An 18525-nucleotide genomic window follows, 5' to 3' on the forward strand; every position below is an offset into this window, starting at 1 on the left:
CCTGGCTGGGCACGGTGGCTTATGCCTGTAATCTCAACATTTTGGGAGGCCGAAGTGCGCGGATCACCTGAGGTCAGGAGTTTAAGACCAGCCTGGCCAACATGGAGAAACCCCGTCTCTACTAAAAATGCAAAAATTAGCCAAGTTTGGTGGCGGGCGCCTACAATCCCAAGTACTCTAGAGGCTGAGGCAGGAGAATCGCTTGAACCCGGGAGGCAGAGGCTGCAGTGAGCCGAGATCGTGCCACTGCACTCCAGCCTGGGTGACAAGAGCAAGACTCTGTCTCAAAAAGAAAAAAAAAAAAAGATTTAGATACATTCCTAAACAAAAGCTTTAAAATGAGACATTAAAGAAAACTAAGGGCCTGTCTGAATGCAGTGGTGTTTACAACTAAGTGATCACAACCAGTTATAGATTTCTTCATTCCTTCTCCACTCCCACTGCTTCACTTGATTAGCCAGGAAGGAAGGAAGGGAGGGAGGAAGAGAGGGAGAGAAGGAGGGAGGGAGGAAGAGAGGGAGAGAAGGAGGGAGGGAGGGAGCCAGGGAGGGAGGGGAAGAAGTAGGAGGAGGAGGAGGAAGAGGAAGGAGGAGGAGGAGGAAGAAAGCTAAGAGCATCTTGGGTACTTTTCCACACTTTTAAGAATAACATGAATGGCATTTATAGGCTGCCTCTCACGGGGCAGGCAAGGACCCACAGTATACATCCATCTCTATCCTCCACAAGACTCCCTTTGGGTATAAATATGTGTTGAATAAATAAGTAGGTAAACATTATTTCACCCAGTGTTTTTTGATGACACTTATCAGAGAGAGACTTGTAGGCTTGAAACAAATCCAGTTCGAATCATACCCAGTATATTCATGTCTTTTTTTTTTTTTTTTTTTTGACAGTAACAGGCTTAATTCACTTTATTTTTCTTGTATAAAAACCCTATGTTAAGGCCGGGCGCGGTGGCTCACGCCTGTAATCCCAGCACTTTGGGAGGCAGAGGCAGGCGGATCATGAGGTGAGGAGATCGAGACCATCCTGGCTAACACGGTGAAACCCTGTCTCTACTAAAAATACAAAAAATTAGCCGGGCGAGGTGGCAGGCGCCTGTAGTCCCAGCTATGCGGGAGGCGGAGGCAGGAGAATGGCGTGAACCCCGGGGGGCGGAGCCTGCAGTGAGCCGAGATCGCACCACTGCACTCCAGCCTGGGTGAAAGAGCGAGACTCCGTCTCAAAAAAAAAAAAAAAAAAAAAAAAAAAAAAACAAAAAAAACCCTATGTTGTAGTCACAGCTGGAGCCTGGGTCCTCTGCACGGAGACTCTGGTGTGGGTCTTGGCGAGGTGGTCAGTGAATTCCTGATAGGGAGACCTGGTGAATACAGTCTCCTTCCAGAGGTCCTTCAGGGGATCAGATAGCTGTAGATCTTAGAGATGGCATCCAAGGTGGCCTTGGCGAAGTTGCCCAGAGTGGCAGTGCAGCCCCTGGCTGAGGTGTAGCAGTCATAGATCCAGCCATCATGAGCAGCTTCTTGGGCACAGGCGCTGAGACGATGCCAGTGCCCCTGGGCGCGGGTGAGGCGCGCCAGCACAGAGCCGCAGCGGCCTGTCACCTTGCAAGGGACGGTGTGGAGCTTGCCGATCTTGTTCCCCGAGTAGCCTCTGCGCACGGGGACAATGGAGAGCTTGGTCAGGATGATGGCCCCACCGATGGCGGCGGCCACCTCCTTGGAACACTTCAACCCGACCAACGTGGCCATTGTAGTCCCCGATGGCAACAAACGTCTTGAACCTGGTGCGCTGGCCGGCGCGGGTCTGCTTCCGCAACGGCATAATCTTCAAAACCTCGTCCTTGAGAGAGGCCCCCAGGAAAAAGTCAATGATCTCAGATTCCTTGATGGGCAGGGAGAAGAGATAAATCTCCTCCAGGGACTTGATCTTCATATCCTTGGCCAGGCGGCCGAGCTTGGTGACGGGCATCCGCTCCTTATCCTCGGCCTTGCCTCCGCGAACTCCGCGGTCTTGGCCCCTGCCCCATCCACGGCCGCGCCCCCGGTCCCGGCCCCATCCACGGCCGTGACCCCGGACCCGGATGCCACTGCCGAAACCCTCAGCGGAAGCCACATCGGTTCCCCTTCCCAGGGCCCCTGGGGCCTCCGGCGCCCACCCCCAACCCGCCCTCCCGCCCCCGCCCGCTGCACAGGCGTCATCCGCCATTTGGTGTTTTCTCGGAGAAGCAGCACATTCGTGTCTTTACAGAAAAATATATCTGCTATAGTCACAATTTTTACAATCTAGGGATTATATAAATCTTTTGTTGTTGTTGTTACCTAATTAGCTAACAGCACAATGAAACCTTATGACATTTCACTACATTTTGAATAGTGTTAACTATTTCATGTAACCCATCATGAAATAAATGTTAAGAATGAAGGATCCCAGCCTGATGTGGTGTTGTGTCTCTGTAATCCCAGCTACTCAGGAGGCTGAAGTGGAAGGATTGCTTGAGCTCAGGAGTTTGAGGCCAGCCTGGGCAACACAGCCAGCCCCCATCTAAAAACAAACAAACAAACAAACAAAAGTATCCCATAATAACCAAAACATATATATTGCTATCTGGAATTATAGTTCTTTTAAAATAGAAGGTGAAATAAATGTACTGTAACGTCCTAGAATTTCATTTAATAATTAAATGAGGCGGGCAGATCACGAGGTCAGGGGATTGAGACCAACCTGGCTAACGCAGTGAAACCCCATCTGTACTAAAAATCCAAAAAAATTAGCCGGGCGTGGTAGCGGGCTCCTGTAGTCCCAGCTACTGGGGAGGCTGAGGCAGGAGAATGGCGTGAACCCGGGAGGCGGAGCTTGCAGTGAGCCGAGATCGCGTCACTGCACTCCAGCACGGGCGACAGAGCGAGACTCTGTCTCAAAAAAAAAAAAAAAAAAAAAAGAGGGAGTTTCGTTCTTTTTTCTTTTTTTTTTTTGAGACGGAGTCTTGCTCTGTCGCCCAGACTGGAGTGTAGTGGAGCGATCTCGACTCACTGCAAGCTCTGCCTCCCGGGTTCACGCCATTCTCCTGCCTCAGCCTCTCCGAGTAGCTGGGACTACAGGCGCCCGCCACCACGCCCTGCTAATTTTTTGTATTTTTAGTAGAGACGGGGTTTCACCGTGGTCTCGATCTCCTGACCTCGTGATCCGCCCGCCTTGGCCTCCCAAAGTGCTGGGATTACAAGCGTGAGCCACTGCGCCCAGCCAAGGGAGTTTCGTTCTTGTTGCCCGGCTTGGAGTGCAATGGCGCGGTCTCGGCTCACCGCAACCTCCGCCTCCTGGGTTCAAGTGATTCTCCTGCCTCAGCCTCCCGAGTAGCTGGGATTACAGGCATCCGCCAACCATGCCCGGCTAAATTTTTGTATTTTTAGTAGAGACGGGGTTTCTCTATTGTTGGTCAGGCTGGCCTCGAACTCCCGACCTCAGGTGATCCACCCACCTCGGCCTCCCAAAGTGCTGGGATTACAGGAGTGAGCCACAGCGCCCAGCCGAACTCTACTTTTCAACCCGAAAATTACTGTTCAAGGAGTTTAGATTACAGATTGTTCTTTTTCAGGCCAATTTTGCCATTTCTTCTCTTCAAATAGAACATCGTAAAAACCTCATGTTAATAATATGTATATATAATATGTATAATAAATATACATATATGTGTATATATAATATGTATAATAAATATACATATATGTGTATATATAATATGTATAATAAATATACATATATGTGTATATATAATATGTATAATATACATATATGTGTATATATGTATAATATACATATATGTGTATATATGTATAATATACATATATGTGTATATATATTTGTGTTAATATATATGTATATATGTATATAATTTATATACATATTATATGTATATAATTTATATACATATTATATGTATATAAATTATATACATATTATATGTATATATATTATATATATTTATATATACATATAATATGTATATATACATATAATATATATACATATAATATATGTATATGTATATGTATATATAAATATATATATATATTTTTTTGAGATGGAGTCTCACTCTGTCACCCAGGCTACAGTGCAATAGCATGATCTTGGCTCAATTTCCGCCTCCTGGGTTTAAGGGATTCTCTTGTCTCAGCCTCCCAAGTAGCTGGGATTACAGGTTTGTGCCACCACACCCAGCTAATTTTTGTATTTTTAGTAGAGACAGAGTTTCACCGTGTTGGCCAGGCTGGTCTCGAACTCCTGACCTCAGGTGATTTGCCTGCCTCAGTCTCTCACAGTGCTGGGATTATAGGCGTGAGGCACGGCGCCCAGCCTTAACTCAGTATATGTTGCCAAAAGTGAAAATAATCATCCATGGTAAGCCTCAAAATCTCCTTTAAATAAAGTTCTGCTATTATTATTTCTTTTCTTTTTTTTCCCCTTTTTTTTTTTTTTTTTTTTTTTTTGAGACAGAGCCTCCATCTGTCACCTAGACTGGAGTGCAGTGGCACAATCTTGGCTCACTGCAATCTGCGACTCCCGGGTTCAAGGAATTCTCCCTGCCTCAGCCTCCCAAGTAGCTGAGATTACAGGCACCCACCATCACACCTGGCTAAGTTTTGTATTTTTAGTAGAGACAGGGTTTTGCCATGTTGGCCAGCCTGGTCTCGAACTCCTGACCTCAGGTGATCCACCCACCTCGGCCTCCCAAAGTGCTGGGATTACAGGCATGAGCCACTGTGCTAGGCCTCTATTATTATTTCTTTTTTTTTTTTTTTTTGAGACGGAGTCTTGCTCTGTCCCCCAGGCTGGAGTGCAGTGGCGTGATCTCGGCTCACTGCAAGCTCCGCCTCCTGGGTTCACGCCATTCTCCTGCCTCAGCCTCCCGAGTAGCTGGGACTACAGGCGCCCGCCAACACATCCGGCTAATTTTTTGTATTTTTAGTAGAGACGGGGTTTCACCATGTTAGCCAGGATGGTCTCAATCTCCTGACCTCGTGATCCGCCCGCCTCGGCCTCCCAAAGTGCTGGGATTACAGGCTTGAGCCACCGCGCCCGGCCTATTATTATTTCTTAAAGTGTAGTCCATATATGAAGTAATAAAAGTTCATGATGCTGTATCTGACATGGATGTACTGATACTGAATTACGACCAAAGCTTTTCATCACCCTTAGATAATTGAAACCATAAAGCTTCAAGATATTTTAGTTCCGAAAAATTGGTCTATATTCTCAATCCCAAAGTAACCGGGTTTTTGTTGTTGCTGTTGTTGTTTCAAACGAGGTCACCACATGCCTTTTAAGGGGTGGGGTGGAGAAAGTATTTGCACAAAAAAACTCCAACATTTGTATGATCAACAATGTGTACTGACAACTTGCAGCATGGAAGGCTGGATGTTAGGCAGTATCATACATTCATTCAACAAATATTTACTGAGTATTTACTACGGGCCAAGCACAATTTAAGTTATTGGGAAAGTGGCAGTGAACAACATAAACCAAAAAAACTCTGCCTTCATGCAGTTTACTTATATACAAAGATAAATCAGACCTTGCTAATCGGTTTAGACTCCAATAGAAGAGACAAGTGTGAAAATCTTTTTAAATGATAAATATTTTGCAATAAACAAAGTGCTATATCAAATTCACACTTTAAAATTCTGAAATCTAGGTCGGGCGCAGTGGCTTATGCCTGTAATCCCAGCATTTGGGAGGCCGAGGCGGGAAGATCATGAGGTCAGGAGATCGAGACCAGCCTGGCCAACATAGTGAAACCCCGTCTCAACCAAAAATACAAAAATAAGCCGGGTGTGGTGGCATGCGCGTGTAGTCCCAGCTACTTGGGACGCGGAGGCAGGAGAATCCCTTGAACCCAGGAGATGGAGGTTGCAGTGAGCCAAGATTGCTCCACCACACTCCAGCCTGGGCAACAGAGCAAGACTCCATCTCAAAAAAAAAAAAAAAAAGTTTGAAATCAGAGGAGGAAATGATTTTTTCTTTTTCTTTTCTTTTTTTTGAGACAGAGTCTCACTCTGTCGCCCAGGCTGGAGTGCAGTGGCACCGTGTCGGTTCACTGCAACCTCTGTGTTGCCAGGCTGGAGTACAGTGGCACAATCTCAGCTCACTGCAACCTCCACCTCCCAGGTTCAAGTGATTCTCCTGCCTCAGCCTCCCAAGTACCTGGGATTACAGGTGCGCACCACCATACCCAGCTAACTTTTTGTATTTTAGTAGAGATGAGGTTTTGTCATGTTGGCCAGGCTGGTCTCGAGCTCCCAACCTCAAGTGATCCGTCTGCCTCGGCCTCCCAAAGTGCTGGGATTATAGGCGTGAGTCACCGTGCCTGGCCTTTTTTTGTTGTTTAGACAGAGTCTCGCTCTGTCACCCAGGCTGGAGTGCAGTGGCCCCAGTCTCGGCTCACTGCAACCTCTGTCTCCTGGGTTCAAGCGATTCTCCTGCCTCGGCCTCCCGATTAGCTGGGATTACAGGCGCCCACTACCATGTCTGGCTAATTTTTTTTTTTTTTTGAGATGGAGTCTCGCTCTGTTGCCCAGGCTAGACTGCAGTGGCGTGATCTCGGCTCACTGCCAGCTCCGCCACCCGGGTTCACGCCATTCTCCCGCCTCAGCCTCCCGAGTAGCCGGGACTACAGGCGCCTGCCACCAAGCCCGGATAATTTTTTGTATTTTTAGTAGAGATGGGGTTTCACCGTGTTAGCCAGGCTGGTATCGATCTCCTGACCTCATGATCCGCCCTCCTCAGCCTCCCAAAGTGCTGGGATTATAGGCGTGAGCCACCGCACCCGGCCACTCCTGGCTAATTTTTGTATTTTTTTTTTTTTTTTTTTTTTTAGTAGAGACAAAGTTCCACCATGTTGGCCAAGCTGATCTCAAACTCCTCACCTCAAATGATCCATCCACCTCGGCCTCCCAAAGTGCTGAGATTTGAGGCGTGAGCCACTGCGCCCGGCCAGTAAGGGATTCCTTTACAGGGGATAGATTTTTTTTTTTTTCTGCTTTCCCTGCAAACTGTTACCTAGCTATGTTATTTGAGTAAATTTTTCTTTCCTTCTCTCTGTCTCTGATCCTGGTTATATAGACACAAAATATCCCTCCCTGCGTTATTTTCCAGTGTCAAGCAATCATCCCTTTCTGTCTCGCATTTTATAGAACTTTCTAAACTGGTCCATTCATTTTATCGATATTCCCAGTCTTAGTCCTTTTTCTGAAAACTAAATTCCACAAATACCTGTTGAAAACTACTCAGTGCTAGGCTGGGCGCGGTGGCTCACGCTTGTAATCCCAGCACTTTGGGAGGCCGAGGCGGGCGGATCACGAGGTCAGGAGATCGAGACCAAGGTGAAACCCCGTCTCTACTAAAAATACAAAAAATTAGCCGGGCGTGGTGGCGGACGCCTGTAGTCCCAGCTACTCGGAGAGGCTGAGGCAGGAGAATGGCGTGAACCCGGGAGGCGGAGCTTGCAGTGAGCCGAGATCGCGCCACTGCACTCCAGCCTGGGTGACAGAGCGGGACTCCGTCTCAAAAAAAAAAAAAAAAAAAAAAAAAAAAGAAAACTACTCAGTGCTCTCGTGGGATGAAAAAGATAAAGGGTGGTAGAAGTAGTTTGTCTTTTTACAGCTGTGGAAACAAAGGCCCGGGAGGTGAAGAAAACTGCCCGGGGCAACAGCAACATCAGCTACGCACACACAAAACAGGCACCTGGGCAGCATCCACAGTTTAGGAAGGAAGACAAACCGATTGACAGGTAAATGAAGTTATTGAAAAGCAGCTTCTAATTCAAAGGCACAGCCAAGAACTGTGACCGTCTTACTTTTCAGTTCATGTATCTAGTTAGGGGTGAGAACTTGGGCTTGCAATTCCCTCAGTGGTTCTTCAACTCCTTAGGAGATAGGAGTTGGGGGAGTCCCAAGGAATAGTTTGTGGGGAAAGCAGAAAAAGAAAAGAAAAGAAAAAACTATCCCCTGTAAAGGAATCCCTTATTAATGCCAGCCATTAACACAAGCCGACATCCTGGACAAATGTAAGAAATTTGTCTCAACAATCCAAGTAAAACAATACATTTTGTTTTTCTTTTTTTTTTTTTTTTGAAACGGAGTCTTGTTCTTGTTGTCCAGGCTGGAGTGCAGTGGCACCATCTCAGCTCACTGCAATCCCCACCTCCTGGGTCAAGCGATTCTCCTGCCTCAGCCTCCTGAGTAGCTGGGATTACAGGTGCCTGCCACGACGCCCGGCTAATTTTTGTACTGTTAGTAGAGACAGGGTTTCGCCAGTTGTGGCCAGGCTGGTCTTGAACTCCTGACCTCGGGTTATCTGCCCGCCTTAGCCTCCCAAAGTGCTGGGATTACAGGCGTGAGCCACCGTGCCCGGCCAACAATACATTTTCATAAAAGATTTCCTTCTGTCAGAATCAGACCCTTGTGCTTCATGTGAACTTGGGTAAGAAATATTAAATAGTAATACACAGTCCCTCCACCCCCTGGTATTTTTCTTTTTTTTCCCCTTTTTTAAAATACATTTTTGAAATTTAAGGATGCCTGCTGCCTGTGAAGTCCCAGCCCCAGGAAGTCCTGATGACATGTGCCCTTTTTCCTTTTTTTTTTTGAGACAGGAACTTGCTCTGTCCCCTAGGCTGGAGTGCAGTGGCTCAATCTTGGCTCACTGCAGCCTCAAACTCCCAGGCTCAAGCAATCCTCCTACCTCAGCCTCCTGAGTAGCCGGGACTACAGATGCGCAGCACCATGCCCAGCTAATTTTTGTACTTTGGTAGAGATAGGGTTTCACTATGTTGGCCAGGCCGGTCTCCAACTCCTGAGCTCAAGTGATCCTCCTGTCTTGGCCTCTCAAAATGCTGGGACTACAGGCGTGAGGCACCATGCCCAGCCTCCGATATTTCACTGAAGCAAAAATAAGATAAAATTCAACCCTGTCAATTGGTAATTTGGAGTAAACCAGAGCATAACATTTTTCAAGTTTGATATAAGGAAGAATTTACCTTACCACTAGGAGTGTGTGAGGTGACTGTTAAAGCAGATTTCTTGGCCAGGCACAGAGGCTCAGAACTGTAATTCCAGCACTTTGGGAGGCCAAGGCAGGAGGACTACCCGAGGCCAGGAGTTTGAGACCAGCCTGGGCAACATAGTGACATAGTGAGATCTTGTCTAAGACAAAAAAAAAAAAGAAAGCAGATTCCTTGTCACCTAGCGATTCTGATATAGCTGGGCCTTGAATCAAGCTTTTGAGAGACAGGAGAGGGATCACAGGCTAAATAAATCATGGGATTTCTTCCCTAGCAGCCTTTTATTGAACTGATTTTATCTGTTTGCAACAGTTTAAATGAGATCCTGACTGAAGTTACTGAGGTGAAGCAGGTGATTTTTTTCAAGGTCTCCTCCACCGTCAAGACTTTCAACCTTAAGCTTTCCATAACATGCAGAACCCCTGGTAAGCATAAATGTAGGCGTCTTATTTAAAAAGGTAATGATTTTGTGTCTGGGCAAACCTCACCTTGGGTCTGTTTTCTTGTCACCAAAAATAGGAAAAACATACTATTACTACTACTCCCTTGCGTTGTTCAATGACGTCCTTCGGCGATAAACCCATGTTGGTCCTGCCACCGAACTAGCTGTGTCTGCCTGCGTTGACCTTCCTTGGCCTCAATGGTAAAATGGGTATCTAGTAGATCCCTAATAATCTGTCTAGTCTTCAAATTATCATTATTATTATTATCTTTTTTTTAGACGGAGTCTCGCTCTGTCGCCCAGGCTGGAGTGCAGTGGCGCAATCTCGGCTCACTGCAAGCTCCGCCTCCCAGGTTCACGCCATTCTCCTGCCTCAGCCTCCCCAGTAGCTGGGACCACAGGCGCCCACCACTACACCCGGCTAATTCTTTATATTTTTAGTAGAGACGGGGTTTCACCTGTGTTAGCTAGGATGCTCTTGATCTCCTGACCTCGTGATCTGCCTGCCTCAGCCTCCCAAAGTGTTGGGATTACCAGCGTGAACCACCGCACCTGGCACCTTCAAATTATAGAAACATCTTTATGAAACAAGTTCAATTGAAAGTCATGTAAAAGAGAATGTACAATCCCCTACTTATTAAACAGAAAACAAACACCAAACTTCCTTATCCAAAGTATCTAAGAATTTGGAATATATATAAATAGGGCCAGGTGTGGTGACTCACACCTGTAATCCCAGCACTTTGGGAGGCTGAGGCAAGAGGATCATTTGGGCCTAGGAGTTCAAGACCAGCCTGAGCAATATAATGAGACACTGTATTAAAAAGGAAAAGAAAGTTAGCTGGGCATGGTGGTGCATGCCTTGTAGTCCCAGCTACTCAGGAGGCTGAGGTGGGAGGATTAAGTCAAGTAGTTCACGGCTGCAGTGAGCTGTGTTCAAGTCACTATATCCCAACATGGGCTATGGAGGGAGGCTCTGTCTCAGAAACAAACAAAAGGGGTAAATATCATATCTTCCCACTTTGAGTCTTCTAGTACTAGGCTGTAACACACATTGCCTCAATCTCTCTTTTTATAAATAAAAAGTGCTAAAAGCATACACTTCCAAAGATAAAATCTTAATTACCAAATTATATTTTAGAGAAATTGTAACTATTTACTATAATGGATGTACTATTTACTATAGTAGATGTAACTGGAAGATACCTTCCAGTTATGCGTTCTTTTCCAGTTACAAGTGCTTTAAACACTTTGACTTCCCTTCACGTCACAGAGTCTGATTTCTTGACTTAACATGCACTCTATCCCGGCTTTTGAAAACAAGACTGTATTTGCATATTTATATCAGTATGTCCATAGCAGGATTCAAAATCCAGAGTCTATTACTTCATTTTACATTGCAGAATCACTTTGATAATGCCGAAGTGGCAATTTTCTTCAAATGCGTTGTTTTCAAAATGAATTTGTTGGAATACCCAACCTCTAATCAGCTACACATATATATAATCAAAATCTCCAGTGTCCTTACATTACCTGTAAGTTTTTTTTTTTTAAATCAGCAAAACTTGTTTTATGAGCTTTTTGCAGTGGCGTGATCTCGGCTCATGGCAACCTCCGCTTCCCAGGTTCAATCAATTCTCCTGCCTCAGCCTCCTAAGTAGCTGGGACTACAGGTGCGTGCCACCACGCCCAGCTAATTTTTGTACTTTCAGTAGAGACGGAGTTCTTTTTTTTTTACCTTACAGCTTGCATATTTATTGACCAAATACTACTAAAATAGCTAAAATACATTGGGTACTTGTCATGAGTGCATCAGTACAGATCACACTGTTACAAAAGCCTGCATTTTCAGCAGTACACAACTGCAACCCTACAAAAATGCCACAGATGCAGAATACTGTTTTCTTGCTCTATTTACACAGCTGATATACCTATTTTAATGAAGGAGGGAGAGGAGGAATGCACAAGAAACTCAGGCCAATGGGGGAGCAAGAAAACGAAGAAGTGCAGTGCATGCGTCATTGGTGTTTAACAGTCAGAAGCGAAACAGTTCAGAACAAGGCCTGCCCTATCAAACGAAGAGCTAAAAGACAGTTATATAAAAATTAAGGTGGGCTTTCAGACTGGCTAACACAACATTCCATGAGTAGATGGTATTTTATTTTTGTTTATCCATTTCGTTGGGAGCAAGGACAAAAATGTAAATCTACACCTTGCTTATCAAAATTGCCAAAAAAAGAATGCTCTGCCTTTTAAAAAAGTATTATGATTTTGTAAAGACATTGTTTTCCAATGTAATATTTGGAAAAGGTGTCATTTTCATATTCCTACTCAGATGCCAGTGTTTTGGGTTTTTTTCAGGGGAAATTTATTTAAAAAGGTTTTGCTCTTTTTTTTCACAAATATCCTTTCAAACAGAAAGAACCCAAAGAGACACCTCAAAATGCCTGTAAAATTATTGCTTTTCTTTCTCTAAGTCAGGCAGGCGAGGCTATAGAAAGGAAGAGATTTGGTAAGTAAATTACGATTTTGTGATTGCTCCCGCTACTGTGACTGCATGTCTGTGAGTGCCAGCCAACGAGACAATCGTCTCTCACACTCTGGTAGCATTCGCTCAACCTACAACACTGAGGAAGAAAGCCACACTGAAGACACAAGGAAAACAAGTCAATCCAGTCTAGAGAACAACATTCAGGGAAACAGAGTACCAACACCTTCTTACAACATGGAAATAAAAAATAATCCCATCACAGCTACCTCACCAAGGAGCATGTTGAAAGTCCAAAATAGCACCATTCATCAGTGTCTCAGGTCCTGTGGCAGCATCTCGGTCACTTACCACAAGGAAACAATGAGTTTCAAACTACTTCTATACACCAAAAGAGTACATGGATAAAATACAGAGATACACAGACAATTATGAACATAAACTACTAGGTTTGTTACATTTAAATGAAAAAAAAAAAGGGGGGGACCCTCAGCCTCTGCAAGCAGCAGTCGGGAGCCGTGTGAGTGAAAAGGCAGGAGTGGACCGGTTGTGTGAGCGCGGTGGGAGTTTGAGTTGTGGAAGACATTGTTGGAGCGAACCAGGCCTGAAGGCCCACCTGTAAGGGTTGTAAACGTGGATTCACAGTGTGAAATTCTGAGCGTTTTCGCTTGGGTCAGAATGATTAAAAACTGGTTTGATGATACCTATTTGTCCACTGTAAATTCTCTAAAGCAAGGCTCAGAGTCCTATAGTTTCTTCTTATACTTGATGATTTACAAGAAAAAAAATCCCATATATGATACCATGACCTCATCAATATCCATACACCATATGCAATATAAATGGAGGTGTTAACGATTAAAAAATGTGGAGGTAACTGATTCTTGGGGAGTGGAGTTCACTGCTGCCCAGTGGAGTCAGGGAGGCAGCGTTTGTCTCATTGTTCTTCTTGTGGTTCACTTCCTTTGGGACAGGAAGTCTTCCCTTAGGAATCCTTCCTTCCATGTCCTTGTTTGGAAATGGTTCTTGACTGACCCAGACAAAGAGTTCTGGGTAATAAACCATTTTGAGAATCTTAGTCTTGGGCTTCTATTCTCCCTCTCTTCAGTCCAGGGAGACCAACAGACAAAAGCCCCACTCCCTGTTCACTCTCCTCTCTACACCTGAAACACAAGTGTAGTTGAAAAAGGGCAACATGCTAGAAAAACAGCTTGAGGGGGGAGGGCAAGACGGGGTTTCAACATGTTGGCCAGGCTGGTCTTGAACTCCTGATCTCAGGCGATCCGACTGCCTCGGCCTCCCAAAGTGCTGGGATTACAGGCGTGAGCCACTGCGCCCGGCTGTCAGTTAGCTTTTAATAGGTTATATTCCAAGCTTTCATGGAAAAGTTAGAAAAGGACCATATTTTAATCCACAGATATCTGATTTTTATAAAACAACTTTAACAGTTTAACTTTCAGTTTAATAGTTTAACTTTTTTTTTTTTTGAGATGGAGTCTCGCTCTGTTGCCCAGGCTGGAGTGCAGTGGCACAAACATGGCTCACTGCAACCTCTGCTTCCCAGGTTCAAGCAATTCTCCTGCCTCAGCCTCCCAAGTAGCTGGGACTACAGGTGCGTGCCACCACACCCAGCTGATTTTTGTATTTTTAGTAGAGACGGGGTTTCACCATATTGGCCAGGCTGGTCTCAATCTCCTGACCTTGTGATCCGCCTGCCTCGGCCTCCCAAAGTGCTGGGATTACAGGCATGAGTCACTGCGCTCGGCTCAGTTTAACTTTCAAGTTTTTGAATTTACTGGAAAGAAACATGGGAAAAAACCTTTAAAAACAAAATAATTGTATTTTATATTATATAAAGTTACATTAAACGAAACCACAAATAGATTATCATAATTAGTAATAACTGCATATTAACAATACTTTCAAGTTTTTACTTTGTTACAGGTTTTAAAGACTATACGCTTGATCACTGGATTTGGTTGTAAGAAGATACTCTAAATTTTAGCTTAATCCAGAGTTCCATAAATCTGGTATTTTTTTTTTTTTGCTTAAATATCCTCTCTGTGCTTCACTGTAATATATTTATTTCTAATAATTGCCACATCCAGAGAGTAACTCAGCTTATTACTATGTTAGCAGAACATTGCCATAGGTAAAGAAAGAAGATAAATGCATCACTTATTGTAACAAAGATAAACTTTTTTTTGTTTTGGTTTTGGTTTGTTTAAAAAGCAATGGGCATTCTTCATCCATTTAGAGGCTCAAAGTGTTAAAATGTTTGGTTATCCTAATACAATATGACTCCCCCTCACTTTGCAATGAAACAATTTAAGGATATTTAATAAACAAGGAAATAATTATTTTAAAGAATAACAGGAAGGCACTATCATTTGATTGAAAGAACATTCTTCATTTATAGCAACTTAAAACTTCGTTGGTAGTCATTCCTGAAGCAACATTACAGTTTAATTTCAGCTCTCCTAACCCCCAATAAAGACAGTAAATAACAGGACCCACACTTCACTTAAATCTCAGTTTTCTCTCCTTATTTAAGTTTCAAAAACCATTGTTGTTTTCACGACAAGAACAGACCAGTATCTATCTTTGGCTCTTTTTTTTATAGAGACAATTTCTCAAATAACACTGCTTATTTTGATTAATGTATCTATTATGGATAATGTACACAAAAAAAGTGGTAGAACAATCCAACAGAAAGGATTTGTGATAACTTCATATTTTCGAGATAAATTTAACTTCAAAATATGTCACCCGTATTACTTCTACCAATTTTTAAACTGGTTATGTTCATGTTTTAATAATGTTGATGGATGTTTTATATGTATAATACTAACTACATATATTTTAAATAGAAAACAAGTTATAGAAAGACATAAAATGGAAAACACATTTATATGATGTAAGTTCTAATGGTGATATACTAGTAACATCACAATTTCAGTTCAGTCTATACTGTTTTGTTAGTCTTATCTCCCCAGCTTTAAAGACATCATACTGAACTATTCTGACGGTTAAGAAAACACTTTAAAAGTAGTGCTTGCCTTGCGTGTTTTAACCTGCAACCTCAGAATTTGAACACAAGTTCTATCTTGCTTTGCTCCTTCACTAATCTCTCTAAAGGGCTTCTCAGCAGAAATATGTGCATATATTCACATGTCCAAATGCACACACTGAGTGCATTCCATATCCGACAAAACTGCCCTCAACTGGAAGATCTGTTGTTGAGGGAACAGAGTAATGTTACCTTTCGCCCTATTGTCTATTTCATTGAATTAAAACATCTACTCGACTTTTTTTTTGCTTAATTAATATTTAAAACAAAATTCAATTTAATATTTTTTAAAAAGTCACTATATTGACTTGGGATTAAAATAAAATTTGAATATATCACTATGGTTGCAGAAATAAGCACTTACAGTGTACTACACTACAACTTTTGATGCTTTAGTTTATTTTCTATTTGGCTTTTTATATTTATTTAAATGAAAAGCAAAGATATTATTTGAATCTCGGTAGCAAAGAAATACAAAAGCAAACAAATTACCATCAGATATACAGTAACAGAGTCAAGGAACAAAATTCTAGGCAATTTTGAACAAACGAAAACAAAACACGGTAATGTCATTCTGTACTTAATTGTCTAATAACAAAATGTTCACCAGATGACAGAAACAGTATCTATTTCTGTTATAACAAAAACTGATTTTTTTGGCTTTTATGAATTGTTACTTCGTTGGTATCTTTTTTATGAATTATATTTCTAATAGCTAGATTAGATTTAGGCTACTTATAAAAAAGGGACCATGCAGTTATTTCAGCTTAATGGATGATTAAACACAAAATATTTCACATTTATTTATATTAAATTGTACACAATTTTAAAAGTCTTTATTCAAATCTTACAAGTAAGATTTAGTTACTTTTATTCTTCAAGTCTTGGAAAGTGCTAGGAAAAAGATTTTAAGTTACAAATAATATATGAATAGTTTACCCTACAAATAAAAAATAATTAAAAAAACAGAAAAACTGCTTCAATGAATGACACAAGACCCCTCCCCCACCTGCCAAAACAAAATCAATCAAGAATTGGAAATTATCAATCAGGTCCAATTATTGGTATTAAATTAAACCTCAGTTCAAACAAAATTTTGCCTTAAGAAGGCACTAGTATTGTCAACTTAGAAATAATTGATCACTAAATTTAAGTCAGTTGAGAAAAAGCAAGAAAAATTCTCTCTCTCTCTCTGTGTATTCTTAATCCCCAATGTGATAGTGCCAACAATCACATTGGGGATTAAGAATATACATAGATTAAGAATATACATGTGTTTATATTTAAACAATCCTCTATATATAAAAAAAAGAAGTTAATGTTTCAATAGAAGTATGTTAGGCATGAATTTCAGGACAAATTTTTTTATAGTGTAGATTTTGAGAAAGATTATTAAATTTTGTTTTTCTCTACTTTATCTTATGCTTTCAGATTCTTTATGAACTTCAGCTGAGATTTCTGAAATAGAACCAAAAACCAGAAACCCCTCACTTAGCCTGCTGTTTCCCTCTTTAGAGCTAGGATCATGATGCTAGAGAGCAGCTTAGGACCAAAATGTAAACTAATATAAAGAAGGAATGAATTTTAATCAATCCAAATGGAAATGGTAATGATCTATTATCATCTTGCAAGTAAGGAATTGTAAAATTTATTCTGCCTTAATACATCTAAAAATTAACTTTACATTTATAGATAGCATGAGGCATTCATCAATTTACCTTAAAGATTGCCTAGAAAGAGTTAATGTGTATATAAATATATGTCATGAGATCTGCTGTTTTATTAAAGAACCTTTAATTCCTGAGATTTTTGGAATTAGTTTCTGGAATAGAAATGGTCAAGAAAACAAAGGGTCCAAATATGAACACAGCAACCTAGCATGTGTCTTTTAAATGTAGGTGTTAGAGAGTGCTGAAAACTAGCTATAACCTCAGCATGTGCTTTGTTTGCAGATTATTTTAGTGGGGAGAGTAGGTTCTTACTGTTCTTTCCAGTGGGATTTCATGCATGGATTACTTTCCCATTTTACACCATTAGTTAATACATTCTCTCTCTACCCTCTTCCTTCCACACTGAGCAAGGAAACCTGCAGGATAAATGAGTTGCAACCAAGAAACAAGATTAAATACTCAAATCTTTCCAGTTTCCCCAGACCCCTCCCCCTATTAAACAAATGCCTACCCTCTTTTCTATGGCTGGTCTGCAAATACATATGTACACACTAATCACCAAAGAGTCTTTATTGAAGGTCTCATCCTTCCCACCCACTCTTCAGAAGAATGAGTATTTTAAAGTTTTCACCTAAGTGAAGTAGTATTAATACAGGATATAATTCCAATAAAAGTACTCATGCTTATCTACTACTTTAACAACTATGCATAATGTTTACCAGATAAAAATTCCAATTCCTGACTTAGTAGTTGAAAATTTAAAAAATCAGTTTCTCTCAAGCAGAACCGTTTTTTGTTTGTTTTTTTAAAATATTGATTGTATACATCTTTGATTTTGAGAAAACATTAAAAAATATCCCAGGTTTTAGTTCTGGCTTGTCTAAATGATTAATTTTAACTTTTTTTTTTTTTACAATTACAATTTTCTCTAATAAATTCCTCAATAGTTTTCTATTGTATCATTTCCAAAATATAAAAATAATTGAATATATAAATTCCAACCTAGAATCATTTCACAAATAATCATATCTTCACAATTTAAATTTCTTAGGTGATAAAGGATTATCTAATTAACTCTATAATCTTCTGCATACTACAAATTCAGTGCTTAAGTTTTAATTTACTCAACTCAAACCATTTCTAAGTTATTCTAATGTTTCTGATGAATAATTTTACATGACAAGTTCAAAAATACTATCAACCACATCAGTGAAATGTAGTTGAATTATACCAATGCAAATAAAATATGTTTAATGATTACTTCTATTTTAAAGTAGTTTTTCTTTACTAACCAATTCAGTTGTTAAAATTTGTTTTAAAATTTTGGTACATGGCAATTTATGTTACTTTAGTTTTTAGAGACTAACACAGAACTAATAATTTTTTCAAAAGCACACAGAGGAAGATGTAACATCACAAGATGTAACATCACTACGAGTAAACAACACAGAGAAAATCTTTGAACTCCCTGATTTAAACCAATTCTCTCAAAGTTTTAAATATTTACTGAATTATCATTTTACCGTTTTTAACCAAATAGAGTATTTTGTCAAGATAAAAAATGAACAATTATCTGCAAACAAATTAACTTATATTCTTAACTGGTACATTTCCTTTTCTCCAGATAATGAAACGTTAGTAAAGTCTGTTATGAAATTAGATATACCAAACAAATTTATACTTCCTTCTTTTTTTGTCATGGCCAGAGTTCTGATCTGTGTTTTTGATGAAACCAACAGCAATTTATTTATATAATTACAAACTCACCAAAGACACCAGTACCTAGAATACACCACTGTG

The 18525-nt window shown here is 41.2% G+C and overlaps 1 protein-coding gene and 1 pseudogene across 2 annotated transcripts; both read right to left on the reverse strand.

The window, feature by feature from the left end:
- Positions 1 to 1265: 1265 nt before the first annotated feature.
- LOC129479400 (small ribosomal subunit protein uS5-like) lies at positions 1266 to 2228 on the reverse strand (annotated as a pseudogene). The gene is made up of 2 exons (XR_010120254.1): positions 2171 to 2228; positions 1266 to 2012 (listed from the first exon to the last, which is right to left on the reverse strand). The product of XR_010120254.1 is annotated as a small ribosomal subunit protein uS5-like (transcript).
- A 10549-nt stretch (positions 2229 to 12777) lies between these two features.
- On the reverse strand, positions 12778 to 13150 carry LOC129479403 (neuronal regeneration-related protein-like). The gene has a single exon (XM_055272447.2). The coding sequence runs from the start codon at positions 13048 to 13050 to the stop codon at positions 12844 to 12846; it is 207 nt and encodes a 68-aa protein (XP_055128422.1). The 5' UTR covers positions 13051 to 13150; the 3' UTR covers positions 12778 to 12843.
- Positions 13151 to 18525: the final 5375 nt, after the last annotated feature.

This window comes from Symphalangus syndactylus, chromosome 3 (assembly GCF_028878055.3).
Source record: "Symphalangus syndactylus isolate Jambi chromosome 3, NHGRI_mSymSyn1-v2.1_pri, whole genome shotgun sequence".
NCBI lineage: Eukaryota > Metazoa > Chordata > Mammalia > Primates > Hylobatidae > Symphalangus > Symphalangus syndactylus.